This window comes from Candoia aspera, chromosome 1 (genome assembly GCF_035149785.1).
Source record: "Candoia aspera isolate rCanAsp1 chromosome 1, rCanAsp1.hap2, whole genome shotgun sequence".
NCBI lineage: Eukaryota > Metazoa > Chordata > Lepidosauria > Squamata > Boidae > Candoia > Candoia aspera.
Window position 1 is genome coordinate 75,433,088 of NC_086153.1, and position 24,070 is coordinate 75,457,157.

General features: G+C 38.2%; 1 protein-coding gene across 4 annotated transcripts in view; it reads right to left on the reverse strand.

The window, feature by feature from the left end:
- Window positions 1-6,834: 6,834 nt before the first annotated feature.
- The window catches only part of FAM120B (family with sequence similarity 120 member B), a 34,670-nt gene continuing 17,434 nt past the window's right edge, over window positions 6,835-24,070 (reverse strand). The window contains exons 6-10 of one of the 4 annotated variants that reach the window (XM_063307301.1): window positions 22,784-22,876; window positions 12,354-12,462; window positions 11,478-11,615; window positions 9,981-10,038; window positions 6,835-7,030 (exon numbers count right to left, since the gene is read on the reverse strand). In XM_063307301.1, the coding sequence (XP_063163371.1) occupies window positions 7,018-7,030; window positions 9,981-10,038; window positions 11,478-11,615; window positions 12,354-12,462; window positions 22,784-22,876 (411 nt within the window). In that variant the 3' untranslated portion in view covers window positions 6,835-7,017. Of the gene's footprint in view, window positions 7,031-9,980; window positions 10,039-11,477; window positions 11,616-12,353; window positions 12,463-13,305; window positions 13,563-22,783; window positions 22,877-24,070 lie in introns of those variants that run through there. The other 3 variants (XR_010068221.1, XM_063307310.1, XM_063307316.1) reach the window with 3 other exon arrangements.

Consider the following 24,070-nt stretch of genomic DNA (forward strand, 5'->3'; position numbering starts at 1 on the left):
AAAGGTAATTATGGGGCTTATAACTAGATAATGAAGGTATTAGGACCACTTTGGAGTGAGTTACAGCTCTGTTTTTCATTCTGTATATACACCAAATACCTCTGTGGTTTAATCTCAAAGGGATAGGCTTATAGGCACCCTTTCCCTATGTTATTCGATATTGTATTCAACGATATAATTTTCTCCTTCGTAATTTAACCTCTCCCATTTCTTTTAGATAGCAGCATTATTAGCAAATGCAACAATACATTTCCTCATTGTTTACTTAATACACTTTTCTTTAAGCACAGAAATTAATAAAAAGATAAAAAAGGGAGGAGAAAGAGATGCAACTTCAGGCACCTCTGCTTGTATGTGATACAGTCCTTAAATAGGAGGGACCAAGTATCAGTAGTTTCTCACTGAGGGACTCAGCCTCCCTGATCACATCTTTCTTTTACGCAGTTAAATGAATATCCAATCTAATTTTCTTACAAAGTGAATTGGAGTTCTGTCCTAAAGTGGGGTCAGTTCTGTGTTCCCAGCTCAGCAATGTAATCTCTTAGCAAAGGAAGATCTATCTACATCTGGAAAACCTAACAGATATATTTGCTGGTAATGCTGCAATTGGCTTCCCTTTTTTATTGGTATTTCAGAATTGGCAGAGTTAAGAGAAGGGTGTTTATTTAATTCCTCAAGAGATGAAGGCAATTATTTTCTTGATAGGGAAATGCTTACTATGCTGTATCACCAGACAACTGCTGGTTGGTGTAAAATGCATCTGAACCCTGTGAATAACTGTTCCTAGATGTTGCCTACATAACAGAGCTGACTTTGCCCTATGAAAAAGCATGTTGCCTTGAAGTCCTTTTACAAGCCTTGCAGGTGCCTGAAAACAACGGTGGGGAGGGGGAGAATAGAGTCTCTCCCTCCTTCCCTCCCATCAACCAGCTCTTTACTGTAGTTATAGGGCTAAGAGACTGAATGCTTTGTAATGAAGGTATATTGCAACATTTCTCACCAGGTGGCACTTTGTTAGCAACAATTAGATCCTGATTGATCTTTGAAGAGCTAATTCTTACACAGTTTTGCAAGGGTCCTAGAAGGAGCAAGTGTTGAGTGGGAGCACTTTAAGAGTATTAGTGGGGTGGGGGAAGAGAAAAGAAGAATAGAGCCTCAAGACATTTGCAATACAATGGCAGAGTCTCCTTTGCACCCCCTTAGCAAGCATTAGTTAGCACAGTAATTTGCTCTTACTCCTGTTATTATCCCCTTGGGCACTAATGGTCACTTTATTAATTAGTTGAAAATTGTATTCTAGGTCAAATGGCAGCTTTGTTCCTCCATTGTTGCAAATTGCTACTGGTAGAGCCCAGATAAATAGGAGGGTTATTGTAAATTGGGAGTGATCCTTTGCTGTTCAAGATAAAGGCCGTGGACCAGCTGCACTTTCCAGGACTCCAGAAAGGATTTTAAACAACACCTTTCCCAAAATTGGTTTTTAAGCAGTCATATCCACTTTGTTGGTACAATTTCTAATCATGGTCTGATCCAGCTCTACTGTATGTGCCAATCTTTCATAGCAAACTTCCCCAGATAGAGAAGTACTCTTGACTTATTGGTAACAAAAGAATTTACAGCTCTTGCTTGGTATTTGCAGTGTTAAATGTTTCTTCCCATCAGTTTGACACAAAGGTTGAAACAAGCCGCCTTAGCACACCTTCTACCGGCCTTTCCAACTTGGTGCCCTCCAGTGCGCCACCAACAGCTGGAATTTGTAGCGATCCATCCTGAGCTGCAAAAACCTGCATGGCAATAGGGAGATGCAAAATACTGCTGTGTAGTAGTCATCTGGATTTTTGCAGTCCAGATCTAGTACCCCAATTGTACCCCTAAAATACCTGAAGAGCATTTGGCTGAGAAAAAGCTGCCTTATCTGCGTAAGCAGGGACATCAGTGGCACCCAATTTTAATAACACCATCTGTATCTCAAAGCTCATGTACGTCATAATAAAATGTCCCTTTAACCTTGTTGAAAGTGGCCCCATAGCCTTTTTACTCTATAATGGAAGCACCATAACAGTGATATTTAGAAGATGAAGGCTGGGAACAGGCCTCTGCTGGGCATGGAAATAGCTCCACATAACTATCTTCTGCTCTTCCTTGTTTAGAAGATGCAAAGTTCATGTGTAAATTAAGCAAAATTGCATGCCACATCTACTCAGCTTGCACAAGGTATCATGTAGATGGTGCTTGTCATAAACATTACCCAAAACCCCAAGTAATGAAGAGCAGTACTTCAGATTCAGACAAATTATCTCAGGCCATATTGCTAGAATGATTTAAATATGATAATGCTCTATTTCAGAGTAAAGGAGTTTACCCTTGCTTGCCAATAAGGGAATTATCTAACTTACAAAGCGTACAGCGTTGGTGTTTAGAGATGGACTGTTTTCCAGAGAATTAATGCCAACCACACAGAAGTATAAAATCCTGTTACAAAGGGCTTGTAAATGAGGTCTAGCTTGGCGCTGAGGACGATGTTTAGTTTTCCAGGTTTTGTGAGTACAAGGCCTAGTATGATCTATTAATGATAAGGAAATTGGATATAAAGAGGAAAAAAGATCAATGGAGTGTAAAGTACCATCCAACTGGCATCTAATTCTAGTTATTATCCTGTGCTTATGCATTTCCAGGATTATGGAAGTATTCTTTTTGTTCCTCACTTTGTAATATAGATCTGATGAAATGATTTGTATAATGCCCTAAGACAATGGGTACTGAGGTCAATAACCAGGTTGCTAGCTTCTTCAGAGCACACCTGATATTGAACAAATATTATGTCCTTATATACTGCCATGTTCAATACAGTGCAATGCCCACAGCCAATTGCTAAGTGCGAAGCAGATGAAGTTAATTTGGATCCTGCAATTGGTGTACAGCTAAAGCTGGTAGGAAATTAAGGCTTTGTCATAAAACAGATCTGGAAAACTTCAGGATTCTGGTGTAGTGGAACAGATTTTATTTATTTATCTATCAAATTTATCACCGCCCATTTCCCAAAAGGGACTCTGGGTGGTTTACAATAAAATTTCTCCAGATTCATTAGAAAGGCAACATAAATTCATAAACATTCAAATTATTTAAATAGGAAGATTATCAACTTGGTGGTTAGCTCCATTAAACACAGTTGTATATAAGGACATAATCAAGGTCTAGTAGTAGTTTAGGAAAGAGTTGATGTTAACTAGGAAAGAAGTCACACAAAAGTAGTCAGAGCAAAGATGGTTTTATTCTTTAATAAAATGTTGATACATATAAGTATGCATGTGGTGTTTATGCTTTTCTTACATAATGTGCCAAACAATACTCTTCATTTAGCTGCATAAAAGAAAGAAGTGATCAGGGAGCTGAGTCCATCAGTACGGAACTACTGATACTTGGTTCCTCCTATTTAAGGACTGTACCACATACGAGCAGAGGTACCTGAAGTTGCATCTCTGTCTCCTCCCTTTTTTTTATCTTTTTATTGATTTCTGTGCTTAAAGAAAACTGAGTGCATTGAGTAAACAACGAGGAAAATAATGTGCATTTACATTTGACTGTTTAATTGAAGTGGTGTAAAAATACATGAGCTTCGTTCTTTGCCAAAGGAACCTTTTGTAAATTTACATAGTAAACTAATGTATTCTATTCTAGGGCTATTTCATTGCATAAAGCAATCCAAACTTGCAATCACCCTCTCTTCTGAATTGAAACTCTGTCACCAATTACAATGGAGCTGATAAGTAATTTATAAGTGTTATCATCTTTCTGTTGAAGATTTTAAAAAATCAGAATAATTGCCAGGACGATGGGGGGTGGTCCTATTTGCCACCCCTTATTTTTTGGTGATTTGTCTCAGAAAGTGGATATTCCCTGGGTTTGCTTTTTTTGCCGTTCTGGTTTCATCTGGACGTTACCTTGTCATCTTCACATTGGAAATATTTTTGTTTGAATTGCTTGTATCCTGACTCTCAGGGTGCTCTGCCCTTTGAAAGGATTCTTATTCGTATTTGTCAGCATACATGGCATGAATGTCAGAAGCCTTTTCATCTTGGGCTAACAAATGGTTTGTTCCAAATGGTTTCCACCCCATTCGCATAGCCCAGCCCTGCGCCCTGCCCTTTGCCAGGGAGCTTCCTGGTGGAATATTGAAAAGGGAAGGAGGGGTGCTAAGGCTTTGGCGTGCTCTGAAGTTAAACTTTGTTCGGGGTACCCCAATAGCCCCTCAGTTGGTAACAGTTTTCAAATGCTGCATGCGTGAATAATCATATCTTTGATACAAGCTGCAGGCTTTAGCAACTAATAGCATCCAAGTGAAGATTCGATTGCATCCTGCAAAAGCACATGGCACTTTTTCTTCTAAGGGCAATTTCACAGTCCCTTTGTTCCTGATATAGGACTGGGCTGAGCATTTTATACTCAGGATGCCATAAAGCCTACTGAATCTTCTTTTCAGTCCCCTGGTGCCCATTTGGATCATGGCAGCTGAAAACTGATGGTACTGTTTTCCCACCCCTTTGAGATGGGGGACAGATGAAAGCTAGCATGTTACAGTTAAACGCAAAGACCATGCAATGGGCTGCAAGAATAATCTTGGGAGACAGGAGGAAGAGCTGCAGCCTAGACAAGGGTCTAAGAGAAATCTGAGTCCAAAAGAGGAATGGGGGTGGAGAAAGTGTATCCGGAAGGACCCTCTCTAGTTCTCTGGAAAGTAAAGGCAGGGGAAGGGGTACAGGCTTTCAGACTTGCAAGACTCTTTACAGTAACCTTACAATAAAGGTAATATTAGGACTCATGGCTTGGGTTTCCTGTCTGGACAACCTCAAAGGGCTGATAGACCCTCCCAGTTTCTCCCCAAACTCACTTAGGTGATAGCCCTGCCCACTCTGCATTTCTCTGATTCCCCCCCACCATATTAGTTCATCTCTTGGCAACCAAAAGGCTACTCACTAAAGCCACAGAAAAGCAGGCAATCTTTTGTGCTAAGACATTATTATTTCCCCACTCTTTAAAATGCAACAAACAGATGATGCCTTGGCAGCCCCTTCCCATTCCTGCCACTCCTTTCTTTTGAGAAAATACCAGGCAGATGCATGCAACATGAAATAAAGACAGGAGTGGTAGCAGAACCTTAACTGAATGTTGCTTTTAGCAGTCTCCAGCGAGTCAGGTGGAGGGAGCAATGATTGATTTATGGCATTCTCAGCACTTGAGAGCTGTGCAAATGACTGAGGGTGGGTTGGTTTCAAATGGTTTTTGAAAAAATTGGAAACTGGAAATTGGGGTACTTGGAGATGTCCCTAGCTACAGTATCTATTAAAACTCTGGCCTCCCACGGCAGCTTTATAATGTAAATGTCAAATTATAAAAGCATCTTAAATATGTAAACTAAGTGAAAATGAACCAGTTACAATTAAATCAAACCAGACCTATTGTGCATTACATAATTAGGATGGCATTTCAACAAAAAAAAGTTAATTGTTCAAGGAAGAACAAGGACAATTAAAACAAAAGTGATAAAAACAACAGCCTAAAATTGAGTTGATCCTGAAGCTTACACTGGAGATCCTGAATAAAATAAGTAAAAATAGATATTTCCACAAAGTTTTATGGAAAAATAACACAAAGTACGTGCTATAAATAGGTAAGGATGCATACATACATACATCTGTACCTTCAAGTCAGTTTTTGACTCCTGGCAATTGCCTGGTCCCTGAAATTTTCTGGCAAGGTTTTTCAGAAGTGGCTTCCCCTTGCCTCCTTCCTGGGGCTGAGAGTGAGTGACTGGCCCAAGATCACCCAGCTGGCTTTGTGCCTAAGGCAGGACTAGAACTCCCAGTCTCCCTGTTTCTAGCCTGATGCCTTAACCACTACACCAAACTGGTTCTCAAGGATTTATGTAGGAATACTTCAGATAAAAGCCATAATGAACATGAAATGTACTTAGAGAATATAAACACATCTAGTACAGACACAAGCCCTAAGAATTTTCTATCATAAATATTTTCAGTTTATCTGAACTGAGTACTCCCTACTTACCTTCAGTTCAATCTACAGTATTTGATAAATGTAGAATAATTTAATTATTTTAATCATTTAATTAATTTTAAGTGCTGCTTTTGTACAAGTGACATCAAATTTAAATTCTTGTTTGGGGATACTGTCCACAAGGACAGGTATTATGTACAGGCCATACTGACATGGATATATGCCAGAGATCAGCTACAGTATGCCAGGAAAAAAAATGACAGTAGACACAGCCTGCATTTGAACCTCTTTGATCCCTGGGCATTGCCAACTGGCATCCATCCAAGATGCTTTCTGGGTATGTTAATGTATAGACATGTAAGCGACTGTGTTTACAAATGGCATGGCTATTTCCTGAGAGACTTGGCTGAAAAAAAAGAGAGAGTGCTACTTCTAAAAGATCAGTTATGTGTGACTGATTGTTGCAAGTGAGAATAAAAACAGAAACCCCCCCATACTATTTACTATATTTGATTCAGAAATCCCATTTCATAGGGCCTTTCCCCCTCATGTCTCTGTTTAAATGTCACATAAACCATGTTTTTTTTTAAGCTAATAAAGAAAGTAGCTCCTGTCTGTCCCTCCCCACATTTGCTGTGACAGTCACAACAAGAGGTTCTGGCAGCTTTGGACTGTCTTTAAATAATTGCAGGTTGTCATGTAATCCAAACCCAACAAACTGTGGTTAATCTTAACTACAGTATATTTGAACCACAGATTTTGAAACTGCTTGTTTAGAAAGAAATCCTGTTGTCAATGGTGCGACAATATGAGAGCATGCACTTTTAAAGGGCAAGGCATCTTGCATTTTATTTCGCAAAAGATATTTTGTGCCCTATTATGCTTTACAAATCATAAAAACCAATCAATTCAATGAATCCTTTTACTCAAAGAATTAATTGCATACTTTATAAGAACTCCTTCTCTGCTCAGACTTGTCTTATTCATTTATAGCCTTGAGGAGTGTCATCTTGGCCATCTAAAAACGAAAGTAAATAGTTATGAAGCAAAATGAACAATTCATTCCAGTAAGTGAGAACTACTCCCCTTGAAACATTTGCATCGGAAACAACAACAACAACAACAACAACAATAACAACAATAATAATAATAATAATGGTAGTCCTCATTTGAATGGGACGCGGTGGCGCTGCGGGTTAAACCGCTGAGCTGCCGATCAGAAGGTCGGCGGTTCGAAACCGCGCGGCGGGGTGAGCTCCCGTTGTTAATCCCAGCTCCTGCTCACCTAGCAGTTCGAAAACATGCCAATGTGAGTAGATCAATAGGTACCGCTTCGGCGGGAAGGTAACGGCGTTCCGAGTCGTCATGCTGGCCACATGACCCGGAAGTGTCTATGACAACGCCGGCTCCAAGGCTTAGAAATGGAGATGAGCACCGCCCCCTAGAGTCGGACACGACTGGACTTTACGTCGAGGGAAACCTTTACCTTTACCTTTAGTCCTCATTTAGCAACAATTGGGACTGGCAACTCGATTGCTAAGTGAAACTGCGACTGTGCTTATGATATTACTTCAGCTTTCCAAACCTATGAAGGTCATAAATGTGAGGATTGATCACAAATTTACTTTTTTTTTATCACTGTTGTAACTGCAAATGTGGCTAAACAAGGCAGTCACTAAACAACCGCCTGTAATAATAATTTCTTACATTAGCCAAATTGCATATACAACTCTCTGTTATTTTACAATTGCAAATAAAAATAAATAAAATACGTTTTTAAAAGTGTCTATACTATATCTGTCTCCTTCATCTCAAAAGCCTGCAGCACACATTCCAGGTTCAGATACTGAGTCCGACTGAATGTCAAAAGCACAAGTTATGTTGATAGCTGGTCTATAACTTATCTAAATTTAAAGTTCTCCTCTGTATGGATTGCTATTATGAAATCAACTTTTTAAAATTGCTTTATGATCTAGACCAAATCACCTGCAAGAAAAAGCAACTATTAAAAGTTTAGGGGTAGGGAAAGCATGTTCAGTGTCTCTGATGGAACAATGTTTATTTTGCTGTTAAACATTTTAGTGGAATAATGCATAAAAAATCATTCAGCAACATTTTGAATAGTTGTATTGTCTTTTCTCTCCAATGCAAACACATATATAAGAGAATTTGATCCCTGCTTTTTGACAATAGGAAGTAATGTTAAAGACACTGTGGGACTATCTTGGTATGTTCATAATAGTTTCTGCTATTACCCATAGTCCTATAAACTGAATCAAAAAGGCTCCCTAGATGGAATGCCTGAGCCAGGGTTGTTAGTAGATGGGTCAAGGAAAACCAAACAGGGGAACCTCTTGCTAAGGAGATATTAGGGCTATGCAAGTCCTTTCAAAGAGGTGCTTTAGAACATGGGGAACACTCATTAAAGCAGCTATGTCTTTTCCCAGGCTTGTATAGTTCCTTTGGAAGGTACTTTCAGCTGGCTGTGCATGCACATGAAAGTGGAAGCAACTGGAAGCAGCTTCTGAGAAAGCCATGTGAGCCCAAAAAATGGTGTAACTGCTTCTACAATTGGAAAAGAGCTGCTTTGCACATGTCGCACATGTTCTGAAACATCTCTTCACAGGAATTGCACAGCCCAAGGAACACAGTATTATTTAATCCTTGTCTTGACAGTCTCCCTCTTATGATTCTATTACACTCTTTCCATACAAAACAAAGGGAAAGAATGAAAATGAAGGGTTCCTTTGGAAAAGAGGTATAACAATTCTCCTTCCTGCCCAGAAAACAACTCTTCCATCATAAAAGCATAAAACATAGTAAAACCCACAAATCTTCCATAATACAACAGGCACAATGGTGACCATTCACCCCTCAAAGACTCTCAGGAACAGCTATTTTAAAAGTCTTTGTAACGGCAACAGTGAGGGGGCCAAACTACTATCTAGAGCAGTGTTTCTCAACCTCAGCAACATTAATTGGTGGACCAACTGGCTGGCTGGGGAATTCTGGGAGTTGGAGTCCATGCTTCTTAAAGTTGTTAAGGCTGAGTTGTTAAGCACTGCTCTAACATATAGGCCACCACAGTATGTATCACTGGCAGTTTCTGTGTGGTCTTCAGAGGCAGCTGCATGTAGAGTGTAAGCCAACATGTAGGGATAAAGGCATGAGTTACTACAGATATACAGTGCAGATATAACAGAGTCTTCAGCAACCCCAAGGTACCCAAGAGCCTAGGAAGACCAGCCATAGAAGTTAGAAGAAATTCCACACCACAACCTTGAAACATGGAGTATACAATGAGCCAATCAGTGGTCCCTCCAGCTGACTACTAAGAGAATGAAAAAAATTTCAACCAGTGCCTTTTTTTAGAACAGTTGCCATGCCTGGAGTAACAAAAACTGCTTGTCCCCCATTCTACACAAAAGCGATAGCACCCCCAATCCATATTTCCAATGCCTGTAGTGTGCATTTGTCTGATCATTTGGAAAAGAAATCTGAGTGATGGCTACAGGAAGACCCTAGCTGGCTGCAAAGGTACCATTCCTCTGTTTCCTGCTGGAGCTGGGCTAAGGCCCCTGGGCCACAGCCTCCATGTATTTATCTAGCAATAGTCATCAGCTCAGAAGGATCTGGAAGTCATGGAATTGTTCTTTTGGGGGAGTGCCACCCCTTCAAGAGTTATCACTGGAGCTGGCATAGATCCCTTCTGTACAAACAATAACTCTATCTTGCTTGGGCGCAACTTCAGCCTGTTTCATCCCATCCAGTTCTGAACAGCCTCCGACTACCAGGTCAAGACTTTCGCAGCACCTGCAGTTTGGCCCAGGATAAAGACATACAGCTGAGTATCATCAGGGTATTGATGATATCTCACCTGGACCAACAGATGACCTCTTCCAGTGGCCTCATATAGATGTTAAAGCAGGGTTTCTTTTACTTATCTCTTTTCTTCAGAACCCACTTACCGAGGAGCCAGCTGGAATTGTCCCCTTGAGGATTGGTATCTTGGTCTGTATCGTGGACCTGAGGTTTGGGAAGAGATTATCTTATAATGTTCACAGAAAAGAAATACCTTCTTTAGAACATTTCAAATACCATTTATTTCTTTCAGGAACTGATATCTCAGAAACTGCCCACACTGACATCCATTCTTGACCATACAGTCTTTCTATTTTGGTCCTTGCAATTTTGTGATTTATGAAAGGTCACAAAACATCTCAGAGCTATAACAACAGGAGTGGGAAAAGAAACTGGACGGATAGATTTTAGATTTTTATCATGGATAATCTGATCTACAGTCTGAGGAAAAGATGTTCATTTTTAAACAAAGAGAGAGAGAGAGAGATGGAGGAAGTAACACAACAAACAATAATGCTAATATTCTACATATAGTCTTTCTCTTACAGAGCAATATTCTCCAGACCATCCTTCTCTACTCTGGAGCCTTCCAAGTATATTGGCACTGCAACTCCTGGAATTAGCCATCAGTGTGATCTTTGTTTCAAAAAGTAAGATAAATGTCTGTCAAAAATATTGTAGATGGATGACCTGTCTTCAGAATGACTTGAGTGCAGTAAAGTAGTTGGGAAGTTCCAGGTGAATTCTGTTGTTCCTCCAAGGAGCTTGATGGCAGGTTAAGCTAAAAAGTGATACCCCTAAAAAAAATCTTCCTCATGTTCTGATTAAAAAAAAGAACACCTTTTCACTAGTATCCTATTCTGCCAGTGCACCTCTCTTACAACCCTTAAACAGCTAAGAAGTGCTAGAGACAGACTTGATCAGACAGTTTAAAATGGTAAATCACACTTTTGTCATTTCAGCTGATAAATTAACAGATGCTCTAAGCTTGATGTTTTAAGAGGACTAATACAAGGCTGCCAACTACAGACAATTACAGAGCCAAATTGCAGACAATTAAGTGTGATATTTTAATTGTCCCATTGAAAAACTGAAGAAAACTCAAGCTTGAAAGCGGGAACAGCCTTTATTGCAATTCGGAGCTCACTTTCAAGTATGTCCAAGAACTATTCAACAAAGATTCTGCACAAAAGCTTTACTGAACTGAGGAACAAATTAGAACAAGAGAGGACAGGCAACTGGTGTGCTGGCTAGTGAAATTCCTTAAGAATTTGATGCAAAACAAACACAGAATGGCTTTGCTCAAACAGGAAAATCCTGCAGATATGTGAGAAAGAAAGATATGCTGGAATAAGATAACTCTGTTTTGATGTGGTTATTTATTTCTGTCATTCTTAGAAAAATTAGTTTTGCCTTACGAGCCCTCTTCCTGTTTACTCACTATTTTCACTGTATAAAATCAATTAACCATTGTCAGAGGTTAAGATCAAGATCCTGACCCATACCTTAACTTAAAAAAAAAAAGTGAAGTGAAAAAAGTTGTAAGGAAATAATTTCAAGATTATAGCTTAGTATTTCAGTTGTAAAATATGTGATTTTTTTACCTGGAGGCTGAGATTCAGAGGAGGAACCAGTCTGCTGAGGCCTTCGCCACTGGCTTTCCTTGCCCTGGTGCTGATAAGAATGAGACTGAATTCTGCTCTGAAGCTGCAGGTGAGAACCTCTGCCCCTTTCATGCTTCCCTGAAAAGAATGTTTGGACAGGGATAGCACACTAATGAAAAAGTTGCCCCATATTTACATGTAAAATGACGTTTCTGTAGACCGCTGTTTCTCAACCTTAGCCAGTTTAAGATGCGTGGACTTCAACTCCTAGAATTCCCCATGCTGGCTGGAGAATTCTGGGAGTTGAAGTCCACGCATCTTAAACTGGCTAAGGTTGAGAAACACTTTGTAGACAAAACAGTTAGGATCCTATTTTTAAAGCAAGAATGGAAAAAAAATATGGAGACATGTAACTGCCACTTCTTTAAAATGTAGTAGCAACAGATGTGACGTTTATTGTACACATGGTTCAAGCAAATTCAGATTTGATCAATTTCCTGTATCAGCGGGATTAGGAATATTCTAAGTGCACCCTGTCCTACATGAAGAATGCATCTCTATTTTGCTGAAGGAACTGCCACTCATTTACGTGTATATGGAGCATACTCTTTTTTTTTTGCATGGAATTCTATTTACATAGGAAATCAGATATGGCATTTATTTCCAGTGTACTTCTTCTATGAGTACTCAGTTTACATAACAAATATTGCTGGAGCAAAGCTCATCAACATTTTAACTGGGAAGTGTCACATCACTGGATCTTATAATTTTTTAATCAGTTTAAAAAAACAATGTTTTGGCAGAGGAGGATATATTTTCACAAATGACGAACAGTGATATGCAGTGGATTTTCTAAAGAATTCAGATAACACTTACCTATCATAAAGCTGTTTGGTCGTGGTCTGCTCTGGATTCGCCTTCCCTTTGCTGAGCCTGCTTTGCAAATAAGGGCCATCAGATTCTGAAATTTTGTGCATCGTAATTCCTGTAGGTGAAGAAGTATTGGTAACTCTGACAAATTTTCATTCCTTTTGAGGCAAATTAAAATGAAATAATTAAGGTTTGGTTCAGATATTAAACACAAAAGTGTGTGCTAGTAACTAGGGTTACTCGTCTACCCCTACCCCATCCAAAGAGACAGACAAAATATGGTTGGATTAAAGCTGTTTGTCTAATCTCCTCTTCCTGCACTCAACATGTCCAATTCCAGCAGGTATGGCTTCATTAAAAAAAATGGCTTATTGTCTAATAGTGAATTAATCAAAACTCAACAGTTTTTAGTCTTCCTCATACATGAGGAAAAGACTGAAATGACGAGCATAAATCTTACTCATCCAGGAAATATTAAATCATGATTTAGAGCTATGTGCAAACATTGCCTCTGGTATCTTAAAGATTTATTTTAATTTATAAAAACCTGGGCTTTTGCAACTGAACACTTATTTCAGATAGAAGTGTTTTGTTCATATTTATGAAACACACTGAAATATTGCTAGTGGAGAGCTATCTTTGCATCAACATTTTGGCATTTATCTAATCCATCCTTTATAAACACAATGTTTCTACGTACTTAAAGAGATTCCAAATATTCCATGATTGCACAGCACTTCTAAAGCTAGACCCATGATTAGTAATGCTTAAAGAAGATCACGACCAACTTATGTCCCACTGAGTTAATTATGTCTACTCTAATTATGACTAAAGCTGGATCCATTTCTCTAACTAAACATTAGACAGGAAAGTCTGGGAGGTTGCAGGAGCTAAACATAATATACTGTATATATATATAAAATACATACACACATACATACATGTTTTACTGATATTTTTAAGTACAAAAAGGTTTTCCTCAACCTACAACCAAGGCTGTATACTTGCACTGTGGTCCAGGAGTTGATGTAAAGGGCATCCTCTATGAGCTTGGTGGTATTTCTCTTGAAAAAGTTTTCCATCAAATACATGCCATGGCATTAAATCATCCATTCGAAAGGGGAAACCGCAGGCACTGTTGGCCATTGCCAGCACACCCAAGCCCCGGGTAAAGAGAGAACCAAGTTGGACTGCTCTTGAATCAATTTGGGCAAGCTGTTAAAAAAAAAAAGTGAGATCAGCAACTACTGGGGTTTAAGATGGTTCCTACAGGAACGGATGGTAGAATTTTACATTTTTATACAATGCATTTGAATCTCAATGGCTGGGCATGAATGAAAAATGTGGTAACTCCATGTTCTGCAACAAGATCTGCAAGAAATGTAATAATTCGTATTACTTGCTTCCTCCATCAGGTATGAATCATGTGGCTACCACTATCACCCTATATAAGAAAAAGAAAAATATCCATTAGTTTCCCAGAGACAGGAGATTGAATGCAGCTGGAATACATCACATAAAATTTCAAGGCTACTAAGAAAGAAAATATCTATATCTACAGTATATCTACATCTATGTCTATATCTAGCTTGCTTAGCTATGAAACTTGCTAGGTAGACACAGCTTAACTCTACTTTACAGAATTTTCTAGCAAAACTGAGTTTAATTTATTAATAGCATGTTATCAAAGGAGAATGCTGAAGGAAGGATATGGTGATAGAAAGCTTTAAGGTACTGTTCATCTGCTTTGAACATTCAGGTAAAATTAATTCACTTTGTGCTGAAAGGTCATACCATTTTAAAATAATTATTTTCTTCCTAATGTCTCTGTAATAAAAATACTACCAATTGCCTAAGACCACAGAAAATTGTAGGCTATTATTATACATTTGGTTGACCTGCTCCTCAAAAGAGGTGGTAAGTTCAGTTCCCTTCAGTCAATTCAAGCGACATCAATCAAAGATACAGACTATTATAATTCTGGTTCCCTTTTCTCACCAGAATGCAGTGTTTATTTTGAAAATACAGTTAATATGTATTTTTTTTTTAAAAAGACTGGAATTTATGTTAAGTCCTTCCTGACTAATCAAGGAAGAAGCAAAGACAAGAGGGCTAAAAATCAGAAAGATCTTACAAACTATAGCTTTTGCTGGAAGAGACTAACTAGAATAACCAGTTCTTAAAAGTCCCTAGTGCTTCACAGTAAATATTTAACAGTAAACAAATCAGCAGTTTGGGGTTTATATGCTACGAAAGGTTCATTTACTGAGCTTCACAAAGGCAGATTTGTGTAAAGTGATACTTTGGTAGGACAAAACTCATATTTACTGTAAGCCGAGGTTCAGGAGTGAACCTAAACAGACATCCCAATATCGCTTTACATTTCGGTGTCCCAACGAAGAAGGATTCAAAAATCAAAACAGACCAAGAAACTCACTACAAATAAAGCCATGTTTATTCATCAAACCCAAGCCAATTAAATTCCTTTCCAAAGTTCAAAGGGATTTCTGTTTGGACAAACCCACAGAGCAGTTTCCTGTACTCCTGTTTTGACCAAAGGTAATGCAGAAGAAGGGTAGATGGGCAGGTGGACTATTCGAACCATCAGCAGGAATAGGCCCCTTTTCACTTGAGGAAAAGAGGAAGCCACATGAGCTGCTGATCAGCACAAGTTAAAAGGTTTTTTTCCAGTGAACACAATGGTGATTACAGTATATACGCTGAATTATCTTTTAAATTAGATCTGTGTAGACCAGTGTTTCTCAATCTTGGCAACTTTAAGATGGCCAAGGCTGGCTGGGGAATTCTGGGAGTTGAAGTGCATACATCTTAAAGTTGCCAAGGCTGAGAAACACTGGTATAGACATAAAACCGGTTTCCTTGTATCTCATATATAGTGCTCATATACAGGTAGTCCTCACTTAACAACCATTCGTTTAATGACAGTCCAAAGTTACGACAGCCTTGGAAAAAGTGCTTTACAACCTGTACTCACACTTATGACTTTTGCAAACCACTGCACCACCTCCTGCAGTCACGTGATTGCAATTTGGGCACTTGGCTGAAATTCCTACATTGAAGGGCACCCAGATTGAAGAAAGCTGATGCAGAAATCACAAACTCTAATTTTAAACTCTAAGCTTGAGCTATGAAGTCACTACATGTGTTTCAGGAAAGCCACTCCCAGTAACAAATTCCTTCCCCTCCTTCTGAAATACAGAATAGAAAATACTAATCTGATAGGGATGTTTGTTATGTATGCGGAAATGCATATCTGCTAAATAAAGGCTATTTTTGTTATTGCAAAGAGCACATGGTTACAGATTTATGTATTTGTTTTTTGAAACTCAAAAATTGAAGCCTTTGTTTTTCTGATGCCACTCCTAATTTTAAAACATTTGGTACACCTCTAATACTGCATATATAGCATTGTCAATGGACCATGCATATTTTTAGTACATGAGCTTGTACATCTAAGCACAAAAGTTAAAATTAAAAACTGGAGACAAAAGTTGAAAAATCTGGTTTATTTTTTAATCAGCATTAGTAACATTACAGAGCAATGCAAATACTCTATAGGTATAATGTTAATAAACATGTATTTGTGCATATTCATCTGTTAGCTAACAACAAATCTGAGAGGTTACTGTGAGTGGGAGTTATGTAAATGTTGGGTTGATTGCAAAAAATATAAACAAAATGATTGAAAAACCCAAAAGGCTTCCTGGCTGTCATGCCATCATTCTTCTGGTGCATTAAAAAACCCTAGGAATGGTGAAAATGAAATATTAGCAATTTGGCAATTTTACAGTTGAGCAATTTTCCCAACAGTTGGACCATGGGATATGCTGTTATGGCATCTGGATTGAGGAAGATAATTAACACAGCAGGAACAGGATGCTAAGCTCCTACCAAGTGGTGGTAGTTATTAATAGCAACTGGTTTGAGCCCAAGGGAGGTAGGGTGAAAGAATATCCACCAAGGAAAAAATGGATTGCTTACAAGGTATGGAGAGCTACAGCAATTCCAAAGAAAATATCAGGTTTGTTGTGGTTTCCAATAAACAGCAACATCAAATAGAAATAAATGGACTTAGCTCTCCAAAACAGACAGTACAGTGAGATCAACTGGGTCCAGAGCTGATCCTAAAAACTTCCAAAACACTGATGTGAATGGACTTCCAGTGGGGACATGGCCGACTGAACAGCTGTGTCCGTGAGCTCCGCGGACAGAACTGACAGCAGCGGGGATTTTTTTCTGGGGGGCAGGCAGTTTTTTTCCTGAAGCCCAGAGACTTTTCACAGACAAGGAAAATGCTTGGAATCATCCCATCTGTCCTCTGGAATGGCAACTTGCAGCCTGAGAATCACAAACAGTGTTTGCTCTGATTTGATAAGAGTTGCCAGGAGGCTGGATGTCATCATTTCCAAGCTGTGCTGTAGCCTTAAGGGACACTAGGTCAAGCCACCCCATTTCTAAATCACCCAATTTATATATATACTTAAGAGAGACTTTCTACAGCAAGGAGAAACTATCTCTCTTGGTGCTTGTCGTTATTTCTGGGATTAATTTTCAAAAATCTTTTTAAGTTTTGGCTTGTTTTTCCATTTGGATAATGAAGAGGATTGAAAATAAGTAATTGTCTCCCTGCTATTATTTTTGTATTGAATTTGAAGGATTTAACATTTTCCTACACGATGAATCTGCTGTTTTGAATCTTCAGTTTTCTGTTCACTTTCTCTGAGAGCTGCTTGTTGGCATACTTTCTCCTGTGTCAACAACTTTCAGAGATCTTCTATTAACTCATTAACTCCTACGTTTTGCAAGTCAAGTATCTAGGGGGCGCCATAATCTACCGCCTGAAACATGGAGGATTTCAAGGAGACTTTTTCAGAGTTCCATTGTGAGCTTTGTTATAAGTTTAAACAGATTTTTAAACAGATCTTTCATGATACCTGTCAAGCTATTCTGCAAGATATTTGGGACACTGCAGAAAATATCAGCTTTAAAATGTTTCATCTGGCTGAGGAGGTTGTGGAAGAAGTTGATACTAATGCAGAAGGAGATGTTTCTACCAACAGCGAAACTGAAGCTCTTGTTGTGACCGATGACCAGATTTTTGTGTTGAAGGAGTTAAAAGAACAGACTGAATTGCAAATCCGAAATGCAGGTGTTTTTTTTTTTTATGGAACGTTATGGACAAGAAGAGGCTCTGTTCTGTGGGAGGTTTTTTTTCTTCTACTGAGAAGTCTGAGTTTCCAAGGGGGGCACCTGGGCTGTTTGATTTCTGTATGAAAAATGCCTTGTGTGTAATATGGAGATATGTAAATGTTTTGGTTTATTTTGAGGTAGGGTAGAGAATTAAGAATATTTATTTGGATTGATATTAAGGCTTGTATGATTTTATCTTTCTTTAATGATTTGGATTAAGATTTACTGTATTGCTTGTTTGATTTTTAAGATTTGTAAGATATAATAATATTTGCTTGGTTTTAGGTTTAATAGGTTTAAGATTGTTATAGTATTATTAATTATACAAGTTAACAATATAAATGTTTTTATAATTTGATTGCTATTATAGGGGACAGAAATATACAGTATGGAATACTGGTAGGAAGGAAAAAATTAAATAAAAGTTGTTTTGGGGGGGAAGTTGATTTGGAGGTTTATATATTTCTTTTTCTTTTAATATAAGGGGAAGGAGCAATTGTGTTTAGTTATTTTTATAATGTGCTAATAGAATGATTTATAGAAATAATGTGATCTTGGTTTAATATAGAGTAAGGGATTGATTATGGAAATTGCTGTTTATTCTTGTTGTTGAAAGTCCGAAGTCACTTCTTTATGTAATCTTCAAAATTCTTTTTTCTTGTGTTTTACACTCTTTTAGTTTTTTTCTTTTCTTTTCTTTTTGTAGTTTTTATCTTTCTTATAAAAAAACCCCAAAACACTGATGTGAATGTGTACTTACTGTGATTACTCTGCATTGGCAAATACAAATCGCCACTTCAATCTTTTGTCCCACTTTCCCCATTTGGAGCCAGCCAGGTGTATTGGCATCAACACATTAGCAACGTTGGCTGGAAAGTTGAAGTCCAATACATTTGAAGAGCACCATTTGGGAAAACACTGTACAGTATAAGGATAGTTTGGGTGTAGATGTAGCAGCAACAAAATTGCCTTTAGTGATGGCTAATTAATCTTCTGCTTTCAGTTCAACACAATTCAACAAAGTACTGTAATTCCAAGTCTACCGCAGCCTTTACCTGACAATATGCCTAATCTCAGATGTTGTGCCCATGACCAATATGGAACAAGAGTACATGAATTAATGCTTTCTTGCATACCGAGATGATAATCTAAGGTTGTGCTCCAGGTATTCCTATCACTGGAAGGAAAATGGGCAGGTACCTGGTAAAGGAATGGTCTTCAGAGGAATATTCCATTCCTCCCTACTCTGCTGTCTTTTCAGCAAATATGTTCTCCTACTTGGCCTTTGATTATTACTAAGATTATATAATTATTTTAAGTTGTAAAATCCAGAGCTGTACACTTCTGTTGTTTTGATTATCAGCACAAAATCTTTGCCAGTAAATACAAAGAACGTGCAATACATACTCTTGATTTTCTTGAGTTTCACCACCAGCCTTCTACACTATCACCCCCACCCAAGCATAGGCAGATGTGAAAACTTGCATTCCTGCTCTTGTGTAACGAAGATAGGCAGACAGGTGCAGAGGAGCGCAAGAGCAGATGACAAGCAGGTGTGCCTGCTGTGACTTGCTTACTACTGGCTCCCTTCCCCCATACCACACCTGCCAAGCACAGGTCACTGCTGGAGCAGTATACATTAGGCCAATAAATGCTATCTTCTCTCTTTATCCAACCCTTTTCAGATTAGCCTAAAGAAAGAATGTTTTTCAGACTTTCAACTACCTAGTCATTATACACCAGAAGTTGTATTAATATTTAACAGGCAATGCCAACTGATATGCAGTTGTCAATTGTGTCTATCAGTTATGTACTAGTTTTTGGAAGCAATCCTCCATTTTTTTTTATTGATGGGAATTGATAAAAAGAAAAATCTGACATATGCTCTGCTTTCAGACCCAGTTTAAGAGTGTAATCCTAAATCTCTTTACTTATAATAAATCTTACTGAGCTCAACAGACCTTTCTTCCTAGTACAGTAATAAATTGACCTGGGAGTAAATCAAACTAAACAAAATGGAACTTGCTTCTGACTAGCTAAACCTAGCATTGCCTGCCAAATGAATTATTCCAGGTGAACAAAATTATCCCGCTCCATTTGGCAAAATACACTTCAGAACCTGGGCATGACATAAAAAACATAGTATCTACCCCCTGGAAAGCAAACATAAGGGATGCACTGTATTATCAGAGTGATTCAAGGCGGTGAAGCATATTTTGAATAACAGGGAAAATATTCACATCTCCATTATATTAAACACAGATGTATTCTGAAAATATCAATCAAAAGAATTTGTAAAACTGTTGCAAAGACTGGAAGGGAAAGAAGGAGAGGAGAAGCTAAAACATCCGCACATTAGACACCCAAGTGTGTGTTTTCAGAGCTATTTGGGACTACAGAAATATTGTATTTGATTGAAAACAATCCAGAATGTCAGGCACACCAGTCCTGCTATATTCAGTGAGAATTTATTAAGGGTCATAAGAAAATTAAACAATAAAATGAACCAAACTTGGGGAATGACCCAGGCTCCATTTTGTGGGGTAAGATTATTTAACAGGAGAGACTTATCTGTTTTTGTCCCATTCTTTCTTTTGTACCCATTTAGAATTCTACAAAAAGCTTAATCAAACAAACAAAAGAGAGCATGATCTCTATTTTCTCCAAAAGCTATCTGGGTTTATGCAGTACATTCAGTTACTTCTCTGAATGGTTTTCTGATCGTTGTATTAAGTGATTGGCAGTAATCAATGTAATTTAACTAGTTAATGAGATTGAATACTTCAAGTTAAGGTATTGTTTATTTAATAAGCCATAATTTGCTGGGTTTACATGTGAATGTTCTTCCAAAAATCATGATCTATAAACCACAATGTCTCGATTCGCCCATCATATTAAGGCTAAACAATAAACTATACTTATGTCTGAGTATGATGTATAGGTAAGTTTGGATATGGACTGGTCTATTTTTTTTTCTTGCTTTAGGTTAGTACAAGGAAAAAGCAAAGTTAAGCTAAGAATGCTATGTCTGATGATACTGTATAAAGAGTGGCCTCTTCCTTCAAATTTCATTTGAAATAGGAGGACTGTCTTACAATCATTGAGAATTTATTTATTGTATTTATTTCAATGTATTTCTTTACTTATTTAGTCAGTTTATGTACAGAATGTGGTGATGAAGGCAGATGAAGGGGTTGATGATGATGTGTTTTTTTGGTCATCTTAAATTGAGGATAATTTTCTTTTTAATGAAACATAGATCTGCAGTTTTAATCCCAGCTATTCATTTTTCATATGCATTTTAGCAGGGTACTCCATAAATATTCACTTCTGTAAATATTTGCACGATTTCCATAACTTCTGCTTTGGAATACAAATGCACAATATTTGATTATGTGATTCTTGTGCTGAAAACAGAAGTATTTTAGCCATAATTCCCAGCTGGGATGAGACAGAAATTGCACAGGCACCCTTGATAACATTTCATTTACTTTTTGCCATCATTATTTGATGATTTTTCATTTACAATCACAATAGCAAATGTGAAACAGGGAAAACAGGAAAACTGTTCACAGTTTTCTGATTTTAGTGGGAGGCATCATTAATTGTGTACAGACTTTAGGAACGGTTGTCCAGGAACAGCTGCTTCCGAGCAATTTGTAAGCCTATCTACAAAGTGCTCATAAATATGCCAATAAAATATGTCAACATTACATGTTCACATTCTGTTTGCTTTTTTTTTTTTTTTTTTTACAGGGTAAGGCCATAAAGCCAGGCAGTTAACAGTTCTGTAATGTAAAATCCTGGGCTGTGTGTGACATTTTTTTTCCCCCCCTACAAGGAGAAACATTAAAATTAGTAGCAACCCAACAAAAAATGTTTTTTACCTGTCGAGAACAAGACAAGTAGTGACAGGATATAGAAGGAAGGCAAAGGATGCTTGGAATTTCAGAGTAAATATACCGGAGAACAATGGGAAATGGCATCGACACACGACCTGCGAGAGGCTCATTTACCTTGCAGTCAAACAAGGGAGTGTCAAAAGAGAAAGAGGAGTCAGTTCAAAGCAACCCAACATTCCAGAGGTGAGGCTGGTTGATAAAGATGCCCCACCCACTGTCTTCCCCAAGAAGTGCACAGGCCTGAAGCTACTAAACATGCAGACCTTAAAAGAAAAAAGAAATACATACAAACACCCTTACCAGACAAATGAATCACAAGCCCAGAACTTATTTTAAATAAATATTGTATAGTTTGCTTGACCCATAGCAAAGTTGCAACACAACTCCCGACAAATTAGCTTGCAACTACAAAGTGATTTCATGCAGGTACTATACAATTAACTAAAGACTAACTGAACTTGCATATGTTGAGTGGGAAGTACTATAGATACAGGCTGCGTACATAATGACATGTCTATCTATGGTAAACTGAGCCACAGTTTACAGAATTGCCTGAGTTGGAACCACACTGTGAACAATAATAATAAGTTGGGTTTCTGCAACACAGTGAGTTGCAGGCCAGCCAGCACATCTTGACTTAACCCACCCACAGGGAATTCAGATTATCAACAAAGAAGTCCTATTCATGCTACTCAACAGAAACCCCTCAAATCCAGTTATGTGCTAAGACAGCATAAGTAATATTTGCCCTAGGAAGTCTAAATAACTCTGTTGGCCAATGGCCATGTCAGCTGAGAACTGTGTGCAGGGAAGGGGGAATCAAGATCCAATACATCTAGAACACATAAAATTGGGAAAGCTGCCACAGGACAAGGCTTCAGCCCAATAGATCAACCTATCTTAAGAGATGATGAAAAATTTGGAAACCGGTGCCCCTATCAGAATACAAGTGAAAGTACTCAAACTTTCTATAGTTTGATATATCTGATCTGCCCAAAAGAAGATGTACAAAGAAGAATTGAGAAATAATGGTGAAACAGGAGTCTGAATTAATTTTCAACTGAGCAATCTGGGTAGTACTCTGTCACTGAGTAGCAAGGGCTCCAGGGTAGCAGATCTTCATAAAATTTTAGCCAGGTCCGAGTAAGAAGTAAGAATTTCTGATAAACAGTTCAGCAGCAGAATGAAACAGGAGAGACAATAGACCTCCTGACCCCCTAATCTAATCTCCTGCATATCTGAGTTAAGTCAAAGAGAACACCACACAACGTACACCTTAGGGATATCATGAGTACTACATTAATGGTTGTGTCAAGTCTATACCTGCAAGCCTGCAAGCTGAGCAGCTGATTTCTCCTCAAGGCACAGAGCCTGAGCCATAAATGCATGCAGATCTTCTGAAGACAGGCTGTCCACCTGAGAGAGAGAGAGAGAGTTTTAAGACAGAAGCTTAGCTTTTGTTAGACGCGAACAAAAACATTCATGCTTCTGCCCATTACCTGTGTTCCCTTTTAGGGGAATGTCAGTCTTGTACCATGTCTTTATTTGTACATGCTTATTTTAAAATCTGAATCTGCAGCAGAGGCTGTCACTGCTATAGTTGCTACACCCTGCTGTACTTGCCTTCATTTTTCCTCCAATCATAGTAAACTTTAATTACACACACACAAACTTTGGCTGGGAATCTGGAGATGTACAATCCAACATTAAGCACTTTAAAAAACCATCAAATGCTATGTTTGCTCAGTCGTAGTTCTATTTTGAAATAGGTTGTTTTGGTCTTTGTTAATCAGTTCTGCTATTTTATGCAATGTTAAAAAAAATGGAGTTACCTTTTAAAAATAACTTCCTTAATGTCTTGACTAAATTAATAGGAACATGATAGAAGGGTGATGGAATGAAAGCAATCTGATCTGAATGTTTGCTACAAAGGCAGTAACAAAGATTCACGTCACAGCAATTTCCTTTAGTTGACTCACTTGCTTTAGGCTATGAGAATTTACAGTTTGGTAATATGAATGTTAAGAGCCTTGAAGTAGAATCCAGCTTTCCCCAGTCCAGTATCCTTAGGATGCACTGGACCTGCAATTTGCAGAATTCCCAACTAGTAAGTATGAAAATCATGATGGATAGGAATTCTGGGATTCACAGCTCCAACGTATCTATACAGCACACAGTTAGGACTGTCAGCTGGAAGTTGGACAGCATATAAATTTAATAGATGATGATGATGAATAAAAACAGATGACAAAATACAATTACATGCCAAGAATTGTGACCCAGCAGTATGGTAAATAAATGCCAAATAATCTGCAGAATAAGCAGAGCTTACATTTTCAACATTTATTTCACCATCCCTCCAGTGGATTTCCCATATGAAAAATTCAACTGTAAGTGAATTCAGACTTGTGTTTGTCTGCATTAGTCTGTATTCGTCAGTTACAGAAGTAACAATGGAACCCCTTAATGAAATCTTTACAACCTATTTTCCCCAGTGGTTTTTTTTTTATAAACCATCTCCATTATCCCAACACTGTTCTGTGTTCCCAAGATGTGATGTGGATACATAACTTGAAGTACTAATATAAGTGGGAGGTGATATCTTTCAGG